At 40.6% G+C, this 20,558-nt stretch overlaps 1 protein-coding gene across 1 annotated transcript; it reads right to left on the reverse strand.

The window, feature by feature from the left end:
- Positions 1–14,500: 14,500 nt before the first annotated feature.
- LOC117275750 (uncharacterized) lies at positions 14,501–14,884 on the reverse strand. Its single transcript, XM_070179184.1, has one exon. It carries the CDS (start codon positions 14,882–14,884, stop codon positions 14,501–14,503), a length of 384 nt encoding a protein of 127 aa, XP_070035285.1.
- Between the last annotated feature and the right edge of the window lie 5,674 nt (positions 14,885–20,558).

A 20,558-nucleotide genomic window follows, 5' to 3' on the forward strand; every position in this document is an offset into this window, starting at 1 on the left:
TGACTCTTAAAGTCACATACAAGGTGGCAAATTTGGAGAGTGGTAACGTTAGCAAGGGTCATATGACTACTTCATGACCCTTTAGACTTCTTATTAGTTTGAAAGTTTGTTAGTAATGTGTTCTCTTGCTTTCTATGCTTGTAAAGATAATAGATGGTCATATATCATTTAAGAAGGAAATACTTAGGCTTGCTAGAGCGGATGGAATTCTCAAGGGAATTCTTATAAACCCCTACAAGTGCAACGTGAATGTTTGTGTGTTACAAATGTAAGTCACATAAGCAAGACAAGATCTTCAACAATTCAAAACAACGCGAGATTTTGCAATTATAAGGGAGTACGGTGCAATCTTTCTCAAGAATATCATACGAATATTTCCCTACTCCGATCCTGCTGTCACGTGTTTTGTCGCAATTAACGTGTGTTAGAGGGATTGTCAAGAGAATCAACTCGGGTATGTTAAGGCTAAACCTTTCCTTCATTTTAACATGATATCGTAATTACATGTGTTTGATAACGAGGCATAAAGAGAAGTTCATACTCACGAATTTATATACATTATCCTAGTCTCATAAATTACAGTATTCTCCTTATCGGGACTTCATATTTAATTGAATATTGTCTTCTTCCAGTCAAGAGAGAAGAGAGACTATATATATAGTATTACAGTATTTTCATTACCATCGAGCTATAATTGATGAGTAGGCCCCTATTGGGCAACTTCTGATCAGATGGTAAGTTATATACCGAGCCTACTGTGGACGAACGCCTACGAGCGAGCCCAGTTGGCCGAGATACAGAGCCTAGTATGGTCGAGTGCCTATGAGCGAGCCTACTACGGCAGAGCAGTTATATATACTGAGCCTTATAAGGCCGGACAACTATATTACTTACTATATTGAGAGAGTTGAGTCAGTATCAACATGTGAGCATATCTTCAAATTATCTTTGACTCCCAATTACTTTCAGTTATATATTATCAGTTTAATTTCAGGTTTCAGTCTATTGCCTTACATACTTGGTACATTATTTATACTAACGTCCCTTTTGCCTGGGGACATTGCGTTTCATGCCCGCAGGTCCCGATAGACAGGTCGAGAGTCCTCCAAGTAGGCTATCAGCTCAGCGGAAGATGTTGGTGCGCTCCATTTGCTCCGGAATTGCTTGTTTGGTCAGTATGATTTAGACGTGTATTTTTTGGTATGGCGGGGCTCTGTCCCAACCTTTGTGACAATTATGTATTCTTAGAGGCTTGTGGACAGATGTCATGTACGTAAAAGATTGTATGGCCTTGTCGGCCTATGTTCAGTGTACGAGTGGTTATTTTGGTCTTATAGGTTTGTATGGCTTATGTATAAGTTGGTATTTCATAATGTATTCTACTTATCTCATGGCATCCTCTCCGGCTCAGTTATCTATGATAGTATGATACGAAAAGATACGTTATGTTGGCACTTGGTTGAGTAAGGTACCGGGTGCCCATCGCGGCCCATCGGTTTGGGTTATGACAACATCTGATCCAGCTGTACATGTCCTCACCATCTATGAGAGGATAGAAGCACAAAAATTTAGAATCCAAAGTCAAAATCTCGCACGATAAGGAATCAAAGAAGTGAATCTTTTCCTAATAGTTGCATAGCCTCCCGAATATAAGTAGAGATGTCTCTGTACTGATTTGCGAGACTCTACTAAACCTGTTTGTGACTCATAACACTATGAACCTAGATCTCTGATACCAACTTGTCACGAAACCAATTTCCCTCCGTAGGATATCGTGATGGCACCTAATCTCTAAGACTAGGTAAGCCTAACAATTTGCGGAATAACTGAATAATAAACTGAACTCCAATCTCAACACATGATATATATAAATAGAAACTGCGATTTAAATAATTACAACTCCCAAAACCTAGTAGAAATAAGTCACAAGCTTCTAAGAGAAATATTAAATGTCTCTATACATCAGAGTCTAAGAGAATAAGGAAGACAACATAATAAGGATAGAGGGGGACTCTGAGGTCTGTGGATGCTGGAAGATATACCTTGAAGTCTCCACGTACGGTCCAGCTCACTGGTATCTGGTCTGGTAAGAAGAACCCGGATCTACACAAAAGGATGTGAAGAAGTGTAGTATGAGTACACCATAATGGTACCCAATAAGTACCAAGCCTAACCTCGGTAGAGTAGTGACGAGGTCAGGTCAGGGCCCTACTAGAATAAATGGAAATGAGGCAGAAAATATAATAATACAATGAAGTGAGTGAGAAATGAACAACGAGAAATTACAGAAAAGTAACAGCACAACAAATAGAGGAAAACAACAAGGGCGCTCCCGAGGTATCGTCTCGTAAACCCAAATGTAAATGCTCAAAAGGGGGATCTCCCGAGGTACCGTCCGTCTCGTAGTCCCAAAAGTAAATATGTATGACAGGGGTATCTCTCGAGGTACCACCTCATAGGCCCAAAAGTAAATATGCAAGTAGGGGGATCTCCCAAGGTACCGCCTCGTAGTCCTAAAAGTAAATATATAATTCATAAATTATGGAACCACAAATTTACGGCAAGGAATCCTACACTTAAAGACCGGATAAAATAATCAAGGAAACAAGTAATTCAACTAAGCATGTTGCACGAATTTCAAGTAAGGTTAAGACACGAAGACATGCGATACTAGGCTAAACATGACAGTTACACATGCTAAGGCAACTCGGTTAAGGAATTTAAAAGAAGTGTACTCAGCAAGAACCGAAATTTTCCACAATTAGCCCGTGTACGCAGTCGTCACCTCGCGTACACGGTGCACACATATCATAAATTGTTACAACAGTACGAAATCCTAAGGGAATTACCCCCACGCAATGTTAGACAAGTCACTTACCTCAAATCTCGCTCAATCAATCGATAAGGATGCCTTTATCCGACTCCGAATGGCCCAAATCTAGCTAAAAGCAATTACACACCATGAATATAACTACAATAAATTAATTTAAATTATAAATCTATGACTTTAGCAAAGAATCGAAAAATCGTCCCAAAAAAGTCGATCCGGGCCCACATCTCAGAATCGGATAAAAGTCACAAAATACGAATACACATTCGTTATCGAGTTCACCCATACCAAATTTACCAAAATACGACACGAAGTCGCCACTCAAATTCCCAAATTAAACTCTCCAAATCCCTAGCCTCAAACTCCCAAATTCTACCTTAAATACACACAATCTAGGTGGGAAAATCAATTGGGAAACAATGTTATTGATCAAAAATTAGTACAAAAGACTTACCTCAAGAAATCCCTCAAAAATGCACTCAAGAATCGCCAAAACCTGAGATCAAAATGTCCAAAGATGATAAAAATCTTGAACCCTCGAATTAATATAATCTGCCCAGCCTTTTCGCTTTTGCGGTGAAGTCTCCGCATTTGCGGAGCACACTTAAACTCCCAGATTCCGCACCTGTGCACTAACATCTGCATCTGAGGAAGCGCTTTTGCGGTCCCTCGTCCGCTTCTGTGGAAACCTTGGCCACCCCATCTCCATCACTCACTCCGCTTCTGCGTTCACCCTTCCGTAGAAGTGGCTCCGCTGCTGCTGTCTTCACGTCGCATCTACGACCACTGGCCACTTCCCCCAGCCCCGCATCTGCGGATAATTTCTCGCTTCTCCGTGCTCGCACCTGCGGTCAATCTTATGCAGGTGCGATTACACCAGAGCTGGTTCCTTCAGCCATTCTCACAAGTCCAAATTTGATCCGCTAACCATCTGGAATCCACCTGAGGCCCCCAGGACCTCAACCAAACTTACCAACAAGTCTTAAAACATCATATGGACTTAGTAGAGCCTTTAGATCACATCAAACAACTATTAGAATATGAATTGCACATTGATTCAAGCCTAATGAACTTTAAAATTTCAAACTCCTACATCCGATGCCGAAACCTATCAAATCAAGTCCGATTGATCTCAAATTGTGCACACAAGTCATAATTGACATTAGGACCTACTCCAACTTCTGGAATCAGAATTCGACCCCGATATCAAAAAGTTTACTCCCGGTCAAACTTCCCAAAAATTACCCAATTCACCCACCTCCGCCATTTGATGCTAAAATGACCTACGGACCTTCAATTCAACATCCGAACACGCTTCTAAGACCAAAATTACCCTACGGAGCTATTGGAACCGTCAAAATTCTGATCCAAAGTCGTCTTCATACAATTCGAACTATGATAAATTCCTAGAACTTAAACTCCCAACTTAGGGACTATGTGTCCCATTTCACTCCAAAACCAAAAATAAATCCCCCCAAGCAAGTCACGTAACTACAAAATGAAATAGAGGGAGAAATAAATAGGGGTTCGGGTCTAGTACTCTTAAAACGACAGGCCGGGTCGTTACATATATGAAATTCTGACGGACTTTTATATGAAGTCAAGGAAAGGTAAAACAATTCTACATATGAGAGAATTGTACCACAGTTAGAGTATGATTTGGCAATCGAAAGAATGTGTTGCTTACCTATTAAGACAAGGGTACTCCATCATTCATAGTATGACTGGAAACTTTTCTAGCAATAATATTACCATCAATCTCAAGAACCATCCAACATCATACATTTGAAACACCAAAACATATTAGTAAACCTTTTGCTTATTAAAAGTTAAAAAATAAGGCAACAGTGCAAAGTGGTTAATAGGAGCATGCATATTTTCTGCTCCAAATTCGTCTAACCTCTCATTTTGACTATTGCAAGTACATTTAAACATAAGTTTCCTTCTTTTGCCTGTTAAATAGAACTAAATATAAAATCATGATCTCTTCACTATTTTCTTTAAAGAATCTACTCTCTCTATCAATTAGAACTCGTGTAATAACCTTTATAAGCTATTTATCATCTCTTTTGATACACACGAATGGTTAGATTTTTATTTTCTAGTTTCCAAGATAAGCTCTATGTTTACTGATACTTGTGAATATTATAGGACAAATTTGACAGTGATGACATGAATGATCAACGAGATCATGTTTTGAAACATATGAGAAAGTTATGGAACAATTGTAGAGGATCGCTGCACAAGAATATTAAGTCTAAGCCATTTCATGATGCTCTAAAGGATGTACCAAATGGGGTAGACAAAAGTGATTGGGAATGGCTTGTCAAGGAGCAATTTTTAACTGAAACATTTAAGGTATGATTTCATAGCTATTTATTAACATCTTATTATATTAAGTGGCTAACAATAAATTTTTCAATGTGTTCTAAATTTAGGAAAAAAGTGCAAGAAACTAGGTCAATAGGTCTAAGTTGAGTATGCCTCATCGTACGGGTAGCAAGCCAATTAGAGAGATCATTTATGAATTGGTGAGTAAATCTTGAAAACTATTAAGAAACCTTATCCTTGTTAAATGGATTTCTTTGACTTGTTTACTTTTCATGTGAAGGGAGGGAAAGATGGTAATTCACCAAATATGGCAACTATCGTTTTTGAGACTCGTAAGAAGGACAACTGTAACGACCCGACCGGTTATTTTACTTTTTAGAACCCTGTTCCCCTAAATAAGGCTCCATGTATGTGCTTTTACTGTTTTATAATTTGCGAGAATGGTTAGTTCGGGATTTGGAAGGGTTCGGGTTGAAATTGGAACACTTGGTTCCTTAGTTGGCTTCAAAAAGGCTAAGTTTGACTTCGGTCAACATTTTGAGTAAACGACCTCAGAATCGGGATTTTACAATTCCAATAGGTTCGTATGATAATTTTGGACTTGGGTGTATGTTCGGATCGAGTTTTGGATGACCCGAAAGTGTTTCTGCGCCCAATAGTGAAAGTTGGCTCTTTGAAGGTTTTAAAGTTTTTAAAAATTGGTTTGGAGTAGGTTTTGGAGTAATCGAGGTCCGTTTCAGATTCCGATCCTAGGAATGATTCCATATATTTATTTAAGACTTTCATGTAAAATTTTGGATCATTCCGAGTAGTCTAAGTATGATTCGGCACTTTCGGAGTGATTTGGAAACTTGGAGTTCAAAACTTTATTCAATTTTGTTTTGGGGTATGATTCTTGATTTTGTTGTTGTTTTACGTGCTCCGAGAGTTCGATCAGGTCTGCATTATATTTATAGACCTGTTGGTGTGTTTGTACGGGGTCCCGAGGGGCTCGGGTGTGTTTCGGACCACCAAGAGCCAAGTTAAAGAAACCAGATTTTTTCCTGTTCTGGTTTCCTTCTTCGCGTTTGCGAAGAAGGATTTGGGCAGTGGGGCAATTAGCCCTTCGCATTCGCGAAGTCCCCCACGCATTCGCATAGAAGGAAGGGACATGGGGGGGAGGGGTCGGTGTCATTGCTCTTCGCGTTCGCGAATGTGCCCTCGCGTTCGCGTAGGGCATGGCTGGTAAGCCTTCGCGTTCGCGAGTCCCCTATCGCTTTCGTGCAGGCCAAGTTTTCCTGAGCCTGGACCGATTGTCTTAGGGAATGCGAGGCCTGTTCCGCGTTCGCGAAGAAGAGGAGAGCTGGGCACAGAGTTTTAAAAATCGGGACTTAGCCATTTTTTGGTTCTTTTATTGTACTCTTGGGCGATTTTTGGAGCTTCCAAAATGGGGATTTCAACCTAGCTATTGAGGGTAAGTAATTTCTACCTAATATGAGTTTAATACATAGACTATGTGCAGATTTTATCATATAAATTTGTGGAAAACATGGGTTTAGATGAAAAAATCTAGGTTTTGATAAAAATGAGATTTTAACCACGAAGATGGTTATGGAATGGGATGAAAATTGTATGTTTGAGTTCTTAAGGTTATGGGTGATGATTTCCTCCGAATATATCCGAAATTCGGGCACGTGGGCCGGGGGTAAAGTTTAGGAATTCTTCAATTGGGGTTGGGTAATCACTTTAATAATTAGGATATGAACTTTTGAGCATGTATTTACTGTTATATATAACATTTGACTAGTTTCAAGTCGTTTGGCACCGAATTGAGGGTTTAAGCATAATCTTGGACCGAAAAGTAGGCTTTGAGACGAGGTAAGTCTATTTTCTAACCTTCTAAGAGGGAATTAACCCCATAGGTGAATTTAATTAATATGTGCTTCTATTTGTGTGAGCTACATACGCACGAGGTAATGAGAGTCCGTACGTAGCTACTAATTATGCTTATGTCCGGGTAGCTTAGGTTTACACCATGCTTTGTTGACAACGTAAATTGATTATGCTTACTAATTGTCTTGAATTGAGCGGAGGTTGAGGATTTCAATATTTTAAAAGTTTCCAGTTGAATTTCTTGTTTTGGAAAGAGTTGAGGGATACTATGATAAATTAAGAAATCAATGTTCAACCGCATCGCAAGTATATTCCGCGAGCGGGGTAAATTTTCACTACTCTCATCGGAGCGGGCCATTCACCTCGGCAGGTTAATAGATGCATCTATGGTTCGTGCCGTTCGACCCTCGGCAATGCACACAGTATATGTATATGTATTTTGGTATCGGGACGTACGTCCTCGGCATAATTCGTGCGTATTAATACTGGGAGCCCAATTATAATTGATATTATTTCATTGGCTTGAGAGGTTAAATGGTTAAATGAGGAAAATTGATTTGGTACTTATTATCGGTGAAAGGATTATTTATTTATTTATTACTTGCTTCTGAGTTCTATTGTCATTTACATAACCCATGTTTAATTATAATTTTATATATCTTATTGTTGGCCCATAGTAAGTGTCGAACTCGACCCCTAGTCACTACTTCTTTGAGGTTAGACTAGATACTTACTAGGTACATGTTGTTTATGTACTCATGCTACACTTCTGCACTAAATGTGCAGGATCTGAGGCAGGTACATCTGGATATCAGTCCGGCTAGCATCCTTGACTACTACGAGACTTTGCAGTGAGCTGCCTTCCGAGCCTGTTCTGCAGCAGCCGAAGTCTTTCTTTTGCTTTTTTTTTTCTGTCTATTTCATCTCAGACAGTATGGTAGTACTCTTTTGTATATTCTACTAGTATCTCATACACTTGTGACACCAGGTCTTGGAGATTTATGCTAGTAGACACTTGATGGTTTTGGGTTATTTTATTTATCTCACTTGCTTGAAAATTTTGATTTTGTATTTATATTAGACTCTTACTTCTTATTTATGCATAAACAAAAATAAAGAAATAAACTTTTTCAAATCTTTAAAAGAGAGGATCATAGAGTTAGTTCCCAGTTGGCTTGCCTAGTGGTAACGTTGGGCGCCATCACGGCCTATAAGAGGAATTGGGTTGTGACAATATGGTATCAGAGCACTAGGTTCACATAGGTCTCACAAGTTATGAGCATGCCTAATAGAGTCTTGCGGATCAGTGCGGAGACGTCTGTACTTATCTTTGAGAGGATATAGGGTGTTAGGAAACTACTTTTTCTTTATCTCCTATCGTGCAGTTGATGTTATACTAAGTGTATTTCTCTTATTCTCTCACATATGGTGAGAACGCGCAAAACGGATGTTCCAGACCCGGGAGGAGCTACTTCCCCTGTTGCCAGAGGCCGAGGTAGAGGCCGGGGGAGTGCTCCAGCCTGAGGTAGGGGACGAGGACGTCCTAGAGTGGCCCCATCTATACCACCAACAGATCCAGCAGAGGATCCTATTATCGAGAAGTAGAGCGAGTTGCCTATAGCAGAGCCAGCCATGATGGATTTCATCCACACCAGGATTTCAGGAGGTTATAGGCCGTATGCTACGGTTCATGGATACTATGACCCATGCTAGTTTATTTCCAGCAGACCCAGCCACATCTCAGGTGGGAGGGGGAGCATAGATCCCTACTACTCAGGCACCTGGCATGCAGCTACTGTATATCATACCCCGGGCACACTACCCGTGGGCGGAGCCCAGCCAGTGGCAACAACGATACCTGAGCCCAGACCAGCTACGGCTGGTGAGCCGTAGAAGCTACTGGACAGATGGACTAGGCTACACCCTCCTGTCTTCCGGGGTGAGCGACATGAGGATCCCCAAGACTTCATTGATCGGTGTAGGGACAGACTGCATAACATGAGTATATTAGAGTCCCACGGGGTGGATTTCACTACTTTCCACCTAGAAAGCAAGGCCCGTAGATGGTGGCAGTCACATCTTCTCGGCAGACAAACGGGTTCTCCTCCCATGACTTGGGATCAGTTTACACGTCTTTTCTTGGATAGGTATATTCCACCCTCCTAGAGGGAAGAGTTGCAGTTTCAGTTTGAGCAGCTCCGGCAGGACCAGATGTCAGTGACCGATTATGAGGTGAGGTACTCTGAATTGTCTCGCCATGCACTTATGATACTTCCTACTAAGACAGAGAGGGTATGGAGGTTCGTTTCAAGGTTACCCTCCGGTATTCAGGCCATTTTGGCCCGAGAGGTTAAGATGGGGACCTCTTACCAGCTGGTTATGGAGATAGCTCGGAGGATTGAGGGTTATCATCAGCGGGACCGAGAGCAGATGTCGCGGGACAAGCAGTTCTATCATTTGGGAGGATTCAGTGGTGCTCCATCTTGGGGCAGAGGTCATTTTGGGAGAGGTCAGCCGAGCAGGCCTACAAATCCAATACCGCTGCCTCATCGGGGTGCTCCAGTTCGACCCTATTTCAGCGCCATGCCAGAGAGTTCCTACCGCCCACTAGCTATCCAGGGTTCTTCCAGTGGGTATTTAGGCCATCAGGGTCAGACCTCAGGGCAGCAGTCCACCGCTCTGAGGGGTTATTACAAGTGCGGAGATCCTAGCCACATGAAGAGATTTTATCCCAGACTTCGGGGCAAGGCAGTGTAGTAGGGTTAGCAGCCCATGATTACAGCACCAGTAGCCACACCAGCCGTCCGACCGCGCATAGGTGGAGGGAAGGTGGGCAGGGGCCATCCTAGAGGTGGAGGCAAGGCAGGTGGAGACTAGGAAGGTGGCGCTCCAGCTAGATTCTATGCTTTTTCGGCCAGACCAGATGCAGTGGCCTCAAATATCGTGATCATAGGTATTATTTCTGTCTGTGGTAGGGATGCTTCAGTATTATTTGATCCATGGTCTACCTATTCATATGTGTCGTCTTTGTTTGATCATTTCTTGGATGTTCCTCGTGAGTCCTTGGGTACTACTGTTTATGTGTCCACTCCGGTGGGAGATTCTGTTGTTGTGGATCGGTCCTGCATTGTTACATTCTGTGGTTATGAGACTAGAGCGGATCTTCTGTTGCTCAATATGACCGACTTTGAGGTTATCCAGGGCATGGACTGGTTATCTTCATATCACACCATCCTTGATTTCCATGCCAAGACTGTTACCTTGGCGATACCAGAGTTGCCTAGATTGGAGTGGAAGGGTTCGTCTGCTAGCACACCTAGTCAGATCATCTCTTTAATGAAGGCTCGACACATGGTTGAGAAAGGTTATTTGGCTTATCTAGCTTATGTTCGGGATACTACCGCAGAGACTCCGGCGATTGATTCAGTGCCTGTAGTCCGGGAATTCTCCGATGTATTTGTTGGTTCCCCAAGTACACGCAAGTATACGTGGTCGTCAAGTAATAAAGTGACTCGAAAGTCGGATGTCGAACCCACAGAGACTTAGATTGATTGTTAACTAAGCAAACTAAAATCAATTAATTGTCCAAGCTATTTAAGAGTGACGCTTTTCTATTAATCTACTATTGCGGAAATTAAACAAGTAACAACTAATTTATCAAGAATGCAAATGCGTATGATGAGATTTTACTTCAAAGGAGATGATAATTCCAGGGTTGTGATTGATTTATCAATCCTATAAAGTTCAAATAATCACACTCGTTAATCCAGATTATCTATGGTTGTTAATTAGCCGGATCGTTTATATAAATACCATGTTCCCACAATACTACTTGCCTGCCCACAATATATCAATCCTATATTCCTATGGTATTGAGTCTATCATGAACGAATATAATATGGTATTGAATTAAGCAAGACTGTTAGGTATATTCCTATCCTAACCGCAAAATTGTCCCCCGAGCCACGGGTTTAGAAACAAGCTCTCTCTAATTCTACTCTAATCTAAACACGGCTTTCCTAAGCATAGCATAGATAGTAGGGTGAATTGGTAGCTACAACAATTCACAAGTTAAAACTAGAATTAAAGAAACAACCACAAGATGATAATCCGAATTAGCGAATATGTAATTAATAAACGTTAATATTCATGTCAACCACAACCCTAGAACTTAGAGTGCTTAGCTACTCATGTTCGTAGTAATAATTTTCCAAGTATTTTGCATAAATAAATTACAAAGAAAAGATAAAGGGATGAAGAACTCTATAATTTTCTCCTCCAAGAGTGGTTCCACGTGATGTTCTTGCCTCCGGTCGCAAAAACTCCCCTAAAATGGTGTTTAATGACTATTTATATATGTAGGGAAGAGACCCAAACAAAATAACCAAGTCCAAAACCAAATAGGAGACAAAATAGGATTTAAAAATCCGGAACACGCTCGCCACGGGCCTCGCCTCGCGAGGCAAAACGCACACATCACCTCGCTTTAGGCTTCGCGTCGCATGCTCTAACGTGCAAAAATTCCCTCGTGTCACATGCTCTATCGCGAACAAAATAGCTTGCGTCGCCTGCTCAATAGCGAGCACAGTAGCTTGCGTCGCCTAACTCTTTCTTCAATTCATGTTTCACTGCTTCATTCTTGATTTGCTTAACTTTTCATTCTGTTTCCAATCTTTCCCTTTCACGTTGTCTTCTTTCAACTCTTCTTTTGCCTTGTTTCTTCTTTTTTTTTGTCTTCCTTTAATTTGCTTTTCAAATATTAATCATCACTCCATCATCAAATAATCACGACAAATAATCACGAGCCACTCATGACATTAAAATTATTCCCATCATCAAATAATCACGAGTCATTCTTGTAGTGCATAAAATACACATAAAATCTCTACTTTGCTCCCAATTTCGTCTTCAACGTACCTACACAAAAAATAAGCTCAATTAAGCACAAATATATTGTAGTTTAGCATTAAAGCACCAAAATTTAAGGTAAGTAATGCACTAAAAATATAAAATTATAGCCAAACATCACTAGGCCACACTTAAACGTTGCTCGTCCTCGAGCAATCAAACTACACTTTATATAGACACGATATATTTACACAATTCTCCTAACTCATCACACCAAGAATATTTAAAATAGACTAAGCACAAGGGTGTAACATTTTCACCTCAAGATTTGACTCACAAGTACCATGCATTATTCACAACTCATTAACTTACTCTAACATAGAGGTCAATGACATTACCTTTCCTTCATGAATCAAGTGCTCTCATACAACAAAAGAGAGTAGTTCCACACACAATAAAATTTAAGAACAATTAGGAACTCAAGATAGAAAGAATTTACTCACTCTCAGAAATAACATTCATATGCCATAAAATATGCACCATAGGCTTTCTCGTAGTGTACTACTCTACTAATCGAGCTCATTCAGTCTAGGATCAAGTAGGACTTTAATTGGTTCTAATGTAGGTTGCGGGTCGGGTAGGATACATTTAGATATAAGAGTGATTACACCTCCCTAAGCACTTTAATACATACACTTTAACATTTAACCCCATACTTATGTCAAACCATAACTCCACCTTCACATCCATGTATATTAACTCCATACTTCTTTAAGAACAATTGCATCAAGAGTCACCACTATTAAGGAATATTTTTCACAACAATACAACTATTTTTTTTTCCACTTCAAGTGATTTTTATTTTTCAAAACAAATGCACATTTATCCTTATTTCATTATTTCCACTCAAAAGCCAAACCATCCATCCCACTCTTTAACTTCTACAAAGTTCATAACAATTCAAGTGCTCATGAGAGGTTAAAAGTTTCAAATAGATGGTTAATTTAAACACATGGGTAAGGCTTGTAATGTGGTTGCCAAAGAAACAGGATTATAGGCTCGAACGGGTTAACTACGATACATAACAATTAGGCGAGTAAACTATATATATCTGGCTCAACAAAGAAATGCCTATCTCACTTCCAAGACTGAACAAAACTACTATTTTGCTTTGCAAACATACGGGGCAAGTTCTAGACATCAAATGCAATGCACAGAATAACACACAAACCTCCCACACACATGGCACATAACTCACTCAGAATTGGATTCATCAAGACACTCTAGTCAAAGAAGTTAAGCAAATTTAAGATTATACAGTTTAAGGTACTTATACAAGAGTCAAAAACTGAGCCTAAGCGTCACAACCAAAGTACTCACTATTCTCAAGGCATAACAAAGTCAAAAGATATTGCTCCAATTCAATTCATCTCACCATGGCTCCAACTCTAAAACAAAATAAAACTAACTACACCCGGTTCAGACAAAACCTTTGGAAAAGAACCGCGACACAAAGAAAAATCAAGGGGGAATTACTATACTACCTACAACGAAAATATTTTTGTCCTTTTTCTTTAGACTTAAATCCCTCAAGAAAACTGTCTAAGAAATCCATTGTCGGGAATAGCCCATTTTTTCTACTTTTTTTTATAGCTACTAAAACACTACACAACTACAAAAACAAAAATAAGAAGTTAACATTTTCTAACACTAAATTTTTTTTTCTTTAGAGAATTCTCCCACCCCACACTTAAAAGAGTGTAGTGTCCCCAATGCAAAAATAAAGCAAAACAATAACAAGGGTGGACAAGAAACTCCCTGAAAGGCCAAAGGCTGGCGCAATAGCGGCTCACGGCTAGTCAGACTTCCCCCACGCATGGTCCTCTGTGTGGCATCCCACACTTAGTTCTCACCATCTAACTCGCTTTTGTACTCTTCCAATGGCTTTGCTTCCTATGCTCATAATCCTACAAAACAAAAACAAAAACTACAACAATAATAAGATAAAAATAAAAATAAAAGAAAGCAGTAAAGATGGGTTGCCTCCCAACAAGCGCTTGATTTAACGTCGCGGCACGACATAGAATCTCGTCTAATCATTGTCAAGTAACACCTTCGACTTCTGACGATCAAGTCACCTCCATAATAGTGCTTTACTCTTTGGCCGTTCACTAAGAACGTTCTCTCGCCACCTAAGATGCGCAACTCAATTACACCATGTGGAGTGACTCTCACTACCTCAAACGGGGCCGACCATCTCGATTTGAGCTTCCCCGAAAAGAGTCTTAACCTCAAATTGAACAAGAGAACCAATTGGCCCAGTTCGAACTCGCAATGCTGAATATGCTTATTATGCCAGCGCTTGGTATTTTCTTTATATAACTTGGCATTCTCATACGCATGCAAGCAAAACTCATCAAGCTCGTTCAGGTGCATCAATCGCTTTCTACCCGCTAAGTCCGCATCAAAGTTCATCTTCTTTATTGCCCAATAAGCCTTGTGCTCAAGTTCCACCGGTAAATGGCATGCTTTCCCATAAACCAGCTTGTAAGGGGAGGTTCCGATTAGAGTTTTATAGGAGGTCCGGTGTGCCCATAGAGCATCATCAAGCTTTGTAGCTCAATCTTTCCTACTTGCACCAACCGTCTTCTCCAGGATCTGCTTTATCTCTCTATTTGAAACTTCCACTTGCCCACTATTCTGAGGGTGGTAAGTGGTTGCAACTTTATATTTGACCCCATATTGCGCTAAGACATTGTCCAAGAGCTTGTTACAGAAATGTTTGCCCCCATCAATTATCATCACTCTCGGAGTGCCGGATCTTGTAAAGATATGCTTTTTCACAATCTTAACCACAACCTTGGCATCATTGGTAGGAATAGATATGGCCTCCACCCACTTCGACACATAGTCAATGGCCACCAAAATGTACTTACACCCACTGGACGAGGGAAACGAACCCATAAGATCAATTCCCCAAACATCAAAAATTTCAACCTCCATAATACCGTGCAATGGCATCTCATGCCTTTTCGTAATTGTTCTTGTTCTCTAGCACCTATCACATCTCCTCACGAACTCATAGGCATCTTTAAACACCCTAGGCTAATAGAAACCCGATTATAATACCTTAGCTGTTGTTTTGTCACCCCGCATGATGACCACCATAAGGCTATGCATGGCATTCATGTAAGATAGCATTTGTTTCATATTCGGGCACACATCTTCTCATTAACTGATCAATACACAATTTGAACAGGAATGGCTCATCCCACACATATGACCTCACATCTCGCAAGAACTTCTTTTTAGCATAAGGTTCAAGATCAGGCGGCATCTCTCCACTTGCCAAATAGTTCACAAAATCTACATACCATGGTACCTCCCAAACAGTAATGGCCAACAATTGCTCATCCGGGAATGTTTCGTTGATGACATCTCCCTCAACTACATGATTCCGAGTTTCTAACCTGGACAAGTGATCATCCACTTGATTCTCTGTTCCTTTATGGTCTCGGATCTCTAAGTCAAATTCCTACAAGAGTAAAACCCAATGGATTAGCCTTGGTTTAGCATCTTTCTTTTCAAACAAATACCTGATGGCTGCATGGTCTGTGTAGACGATGACTTTGGTGCCAACCAAATAGGCCCGAAATTTATCGAACCCCCATACTACAGCAAGCAACTCTTTTTCTGTCATGGTATAAATTATTTGAGCGGGAGTGAGAGTCTTGCTTGCGTAGTAAATGGAGTGAAATATTTTGCTCCTCCTCTGGCCCAATACACCCCAGTTGCACCATCACTGGCATCACACATCAGCTCAAATGGCTCGTTCCAGTAAGGAGCCACTATGATTGGTACACTCACTAACTTTTTTTCAGCTCCTCGAATTCTTTCAGACAAGCATTGTCAAACTTGAACGACACATCCTTCTCTAACAACCTGCACAAAGGAGAGGAAATCTTTGAGAAATCCTTTATAAATCGGCGATAAAAACCTGCATGTCCCAGAAAACTCCTAACTCCTTTCACTGAAATTGGTGGTGGCAACTTTTCAATTGCTTCCACCTTAGCCTTGTCAACTTCCAGTCCATCTTTGGACACCTTGTGTCCCAACAATATACCTTCACGTACCATAAAATGGCACTTTTCCCAATTCAGTACCAGATTAGTCTCCTCGCACCTGGCAAGCACTTTAGCAAGATTGGTTAAGCATTCATCAAAAGACGGACCAAACACAGAAAAATCATCCATAAAAACCTCCACAAACTGTTCCACCATATCGGTGAAAATATCCATCATATACCTTTGAAAAGTCGCAAGTGCATTACACAACCCGAATGGTATTCTCTTAAATGCATAAGTGCCATAAAGGCATGTAAAAGTGGTCTTTTCTTGATCTTCCGGGGCAATAGCAATCTGATTATACCCCGAATACCCGTCAAGGAAACAATAGTATTCCTGTCCGGCTAACCTATCAAGCATTTGATCAATTAAGGGGAGAGGGAAGTGATCTTTTCATGCAGCATTATTCAACTTCCTATAGTCTATGCATATTCGCCAACCAGTCACAGTCCTAGTTGGGATTAATTCATTTTGTTCATTTACTACAATAGTTATACCCCCCTTTTTAGGTACACATTGAACAGGGCTTACCCACTTGCTATTGGAGATAGGAAATATTATACCGGCGTCGAGCCACTTAATTACTTCTTTTCTTACCACCTCTTTCATGATTGGATTGAGGCGGCGTTGACGCTCCACGCTAGGCGTGTGTTCCTCCTCCATGAGAATTTTGTGCATGCAGAATGCAGGGCTATTCCTTTTTATGTCAGACATCGTCCAACCAATGGCATGTTTGTGCTCCCTCAGCACCCTTAAGAGCTTTTCTTCCTGCAATTCAGACAAATGAGAAGAAACAATCACAGGTAAAGTGTTAGAATTTCCTAAATATGCATAATGAAGATGAGATAGTAAGGGTTTAAGTTCCAATTTTTGGGCCTTCTCAACTGAGGGTTTAGGAGGCGGTCCGATTGGCCTATTCAGAGTCTCAAATTGGGTTCTCTCTCTTATGTATGCACACGATGCATCCAAAATGTGCAACATCTCCTCAACCTCTTCTTCAAGTTCCAAGTGATTGAACAATGTCAATGCCTTTTCTAGTGCATCTTCTTTAAACGCCCTTGGCTCTATGGCTAGTTCATTTATATCCACCACTAAAATCATGGCCAGGTCCTCATAATGATGAGGCAACTGAATGGCTCGATATACATTGAAGACTGCTTCTTTATTGTCCACCCTCAAGATCATCTTACCTTCTCGGACTTTTCTAATTGCATCTCCAGTGGCCAAAAGAGGTCGTCCCAAGATGATAGGAACTAACTCATCAGTCACGTAATCTAGGATGATAAAATCTGCAGGAAAAATAAACTTCCCAATCTGTGGCAGGACGTCCTCAATTACCTCCTCGGGATAAACATAAGATCTATCAGCTAACTGTAGCATCACCGTGGTGGGTCTCGGAGCTCCTAAGCCGAATTGTTTGAACAATGACAATGGCATCAGATTGATACTTGCACCCAAATCACACAAGGCTCTACCCACATCAAATTCACCAATCCTCACGGGGATGGTAAAACTACCCGGATCCTTAAGCTTTTGTGGAAGCTTATGTTGAATCCTGGAAGTGCACTCCTCAGTAAGTGCTACGGTCTCAAACTCAGTTAACCTCCTTTTATTTGCCACTATCTCCTTAATATATTTTGTATATTTTGGGACCTCACGGAGCATGTCCACTAAAGGGATGTTCAAATGTATCTGCTTCAACATATCTAGGAATTTGTGAAACATGTGGGCTTCATTCTTCTTTCTCAATCTTTGAGGAAAAGGGGTGGCACCCTCTCTGATTTTTGCTCAGGCTCTGTTTTGTTTCTCTCATCTACCTCTACAGGTTTTGGCACTCTTTCTTCTTCGAGCCCAGATTGCTTCTTTTCTTCTTAGGCACTTCTACCAACTCTCTCCCATTTCTCAACGTCACTGCATTGACTTGAGGATTTTTCTCTGTATCACTTGGGAAAGCTCCAGCAGGTCTCGTATTCTAATTGTTAGCCATCTGCCCAAACTGCCTCTCTAGATTTCTGAACTCTGTGCGCAATTGTTGATTCTCAGCCATAACTTTTTGATTGTCTATCAAGAGCTTTTTCATCATGTCAGTCAGACTCTCCTCTGCTTGATGTGGAGGTTGAGGTGGATGATTGTAATTTGCTTGAGGCCTGATATTCTAATTTCCACCTTAAGAGAAATTAGGATGATTCCTCCAGTTCGGATTGTATGTGTTACCATATTGAGCATTTTAATTCATCGGCCATCTAGCTTGTTGCCCCACGTAGTAGATGGATTCAGAATTCACGGGGCATATGTCACTTGCGTGACCTTCACCACATAACTTGCAGCAAGTAGACATCTATTACACATGTTGCATTTGTTGTGCATGGTGCATTGTTATTTTATTCATCCGATTCGCTAATCTCGCTATATCTGCCCTCATTGCTGAGAAATCATCAAGCTCGATCACACCTGCTGCCTTTTGTTTAAGTGCTCTTCGTGGTTCCCCATCTCTTTGCCAATTATTATCATTAGCAGTGAAATTGTTTAGCAGGATCTGGATCTCACTATACGGTCTTGCCATGCAACTACCCCCACATGTTGAGTCAAGATTCATCTTTGATGCCTCGTCCAACCCATCAACAAAAGTGTGACCCAACATCTCATCAGTCTGACAATGGTGTGGGCAGTCTCTGAGTAGCCTCTTGTATCTTTCCCAAGCTTGTCGAAGAGTCTCACCATCTCGTTTTTGAAACCCAAGAATCTAACTCCTCAGTGACTTTGTCTTCTTTGTAGGAAAAAACTTGATTAAGAATTTCCTTGCTAGATCATCCCAATTGTGAATTGATTTTGCGGGATCCTTTTGTAACCATTCCTTAGCTTCCCCCATCAGTGAAAAGGGAAACAGTGTCATCCTAACATAGTCCTTGGAAACGTTCGGATAATTGTAAGTGTCTGTAATTTCCAGAAAGTTCTGAATGTACCTCTGCGGGTCTTCATGAGATAAGCCAACATATTGCCTTGTGGATTGAATCAGCTGTACCATGTACTGTTTAAGTTCAAAGGGACCCGTGATATCAGGCTTCACAATCGCCTGAGTCATAAGAGCCAGATTGGGCCTTGCAGCTTCTATCATCAGACGCTCTTCATTACCTGCCATCTCTATTGGTTGTGGTTGAACTACGATGTCCAACTCTCTTTCAATTCTAGTTCTAGCTTCAACTTCCCTCCTCACTCTATGAAGTGTTCGTTTGATTTCAGGGTCAAGAGGAAGGAGATTGGTTGCGCTTCTACTCCTCCGCATTCAAGAGAAGAGCCTGCGTTAACACAAATAAAGCAAACTAAAAATTAAAAATTGAACAAATAATGAATAAAAGCTTAACTTAACTAAACAATCAATAACTAAGTCTCCGGCAACGGCGCCAAAAACTTATTGGTTCCCCAAGTACACGCAAGTATATGTGGTCGTCAAGTAATAAAGTGACTCGAAAGTCGGATATCGAACCCACAGAGGCTTAGATTAATCGTTAACTAAGAAAACTAAAATCAATTAATTGTCCAAGCAATTTAAGAGTGCCGTTTTCTATTAATCTCCTATTGCAGAAATTAAACAAGTAACAACTAATTTATCAAGAATGCAAATGTGTATGATGAGATTTTACTTCAGAGGAGATGATAATTCCACGGTTGTGGTTGATTTATCAATCCTACTAAGTTCAGTAATCACACTCGTTAATCCAGATTATCTATGGTTTCTAATTAATTGGATCATTTATATAAATAAAATATTCCCACAATACTACTTGCCTGCCCACAATATATCAATCCTATATTCCTATGGTATTGAGTCTATCATGAACGAATATAATACGATATTCAATTAAGCAAGACTATTAGGTATATTCCTATCCAAACCGTGAAATCGTCCCCCAAGCCACGGGTTCAAAACAAGCTCTCTCTAATTTTACTCTAATCTAAACACGACTTTCCCAAGCATAGCATAGATAGTATGGTGAATTGGTAGCTACAACAATTCACAAGTTAAAACTAGAATTAAAGAAACAACCACAAGATGATATTCTGAATTAACGAATATGTAATTAATAAACGTTAATATTCATGTCAACCACAACCCTAGAACTTAGAGTGCTTACCCACTCATGTTCGTAGTAACAATTTTCCAAATATATTGCATATATAAATTATAAAGAAAAGATAAAGGGATGAAGAACTCTATGATTTTCTCCTCCAAGAGTGATTCCACGTGATGTTCTTTCCTCCGGTCGCAAAACCTCCCCTAAAAATGGTGTTTAATGACTATTTATATATGTAGGGAAGAGACCCAAACGAAATAACCAAGTCCCAAACCAAATAGGAGACAAAATAATCTTTAAAAATCCGGAACACACTCGCCACGGGCCTCGCCTTGTGAGGCAAAACGCGCGCCTCACCTCGCTTTAGGCTTTGCGTCGCATGCTCTAACGCGCAAAAATTCCCTCGCGTCACATGCTCTGTCGCGAACAAAATAGTTTGCGTCGCCTGCTCAATAGGGAGCACAGTAGCTCGCGTCTCCT

The sequence above is a fragment of the Nicotiana tomentosiformis genome, chromosome 6 (genome assembly GCF_000390325.3).
Source record: "Nicotiana tomentosiformis chromosome 6, ASM39032v3, whole genome shotgun sequence".
Taxonomy (NCBI): domain Eukaryota; kingdom Viridiplantae; phylum Streptophyta; class Magnoliopsida; order Solanales; family Solanaceae; genus Nicotiana; species Nicotiana tomentosiformis.

What these genes read in the sequence shown, in the direction of transcription:
- LOC117275750 (XM_070179184.1), bottom strand. Translation starts at nt 14,884, where the DNA reads ATGGAGGTTGAAATTTTTGATGTTTGGGGAATTGATCTTATGGGTTCG.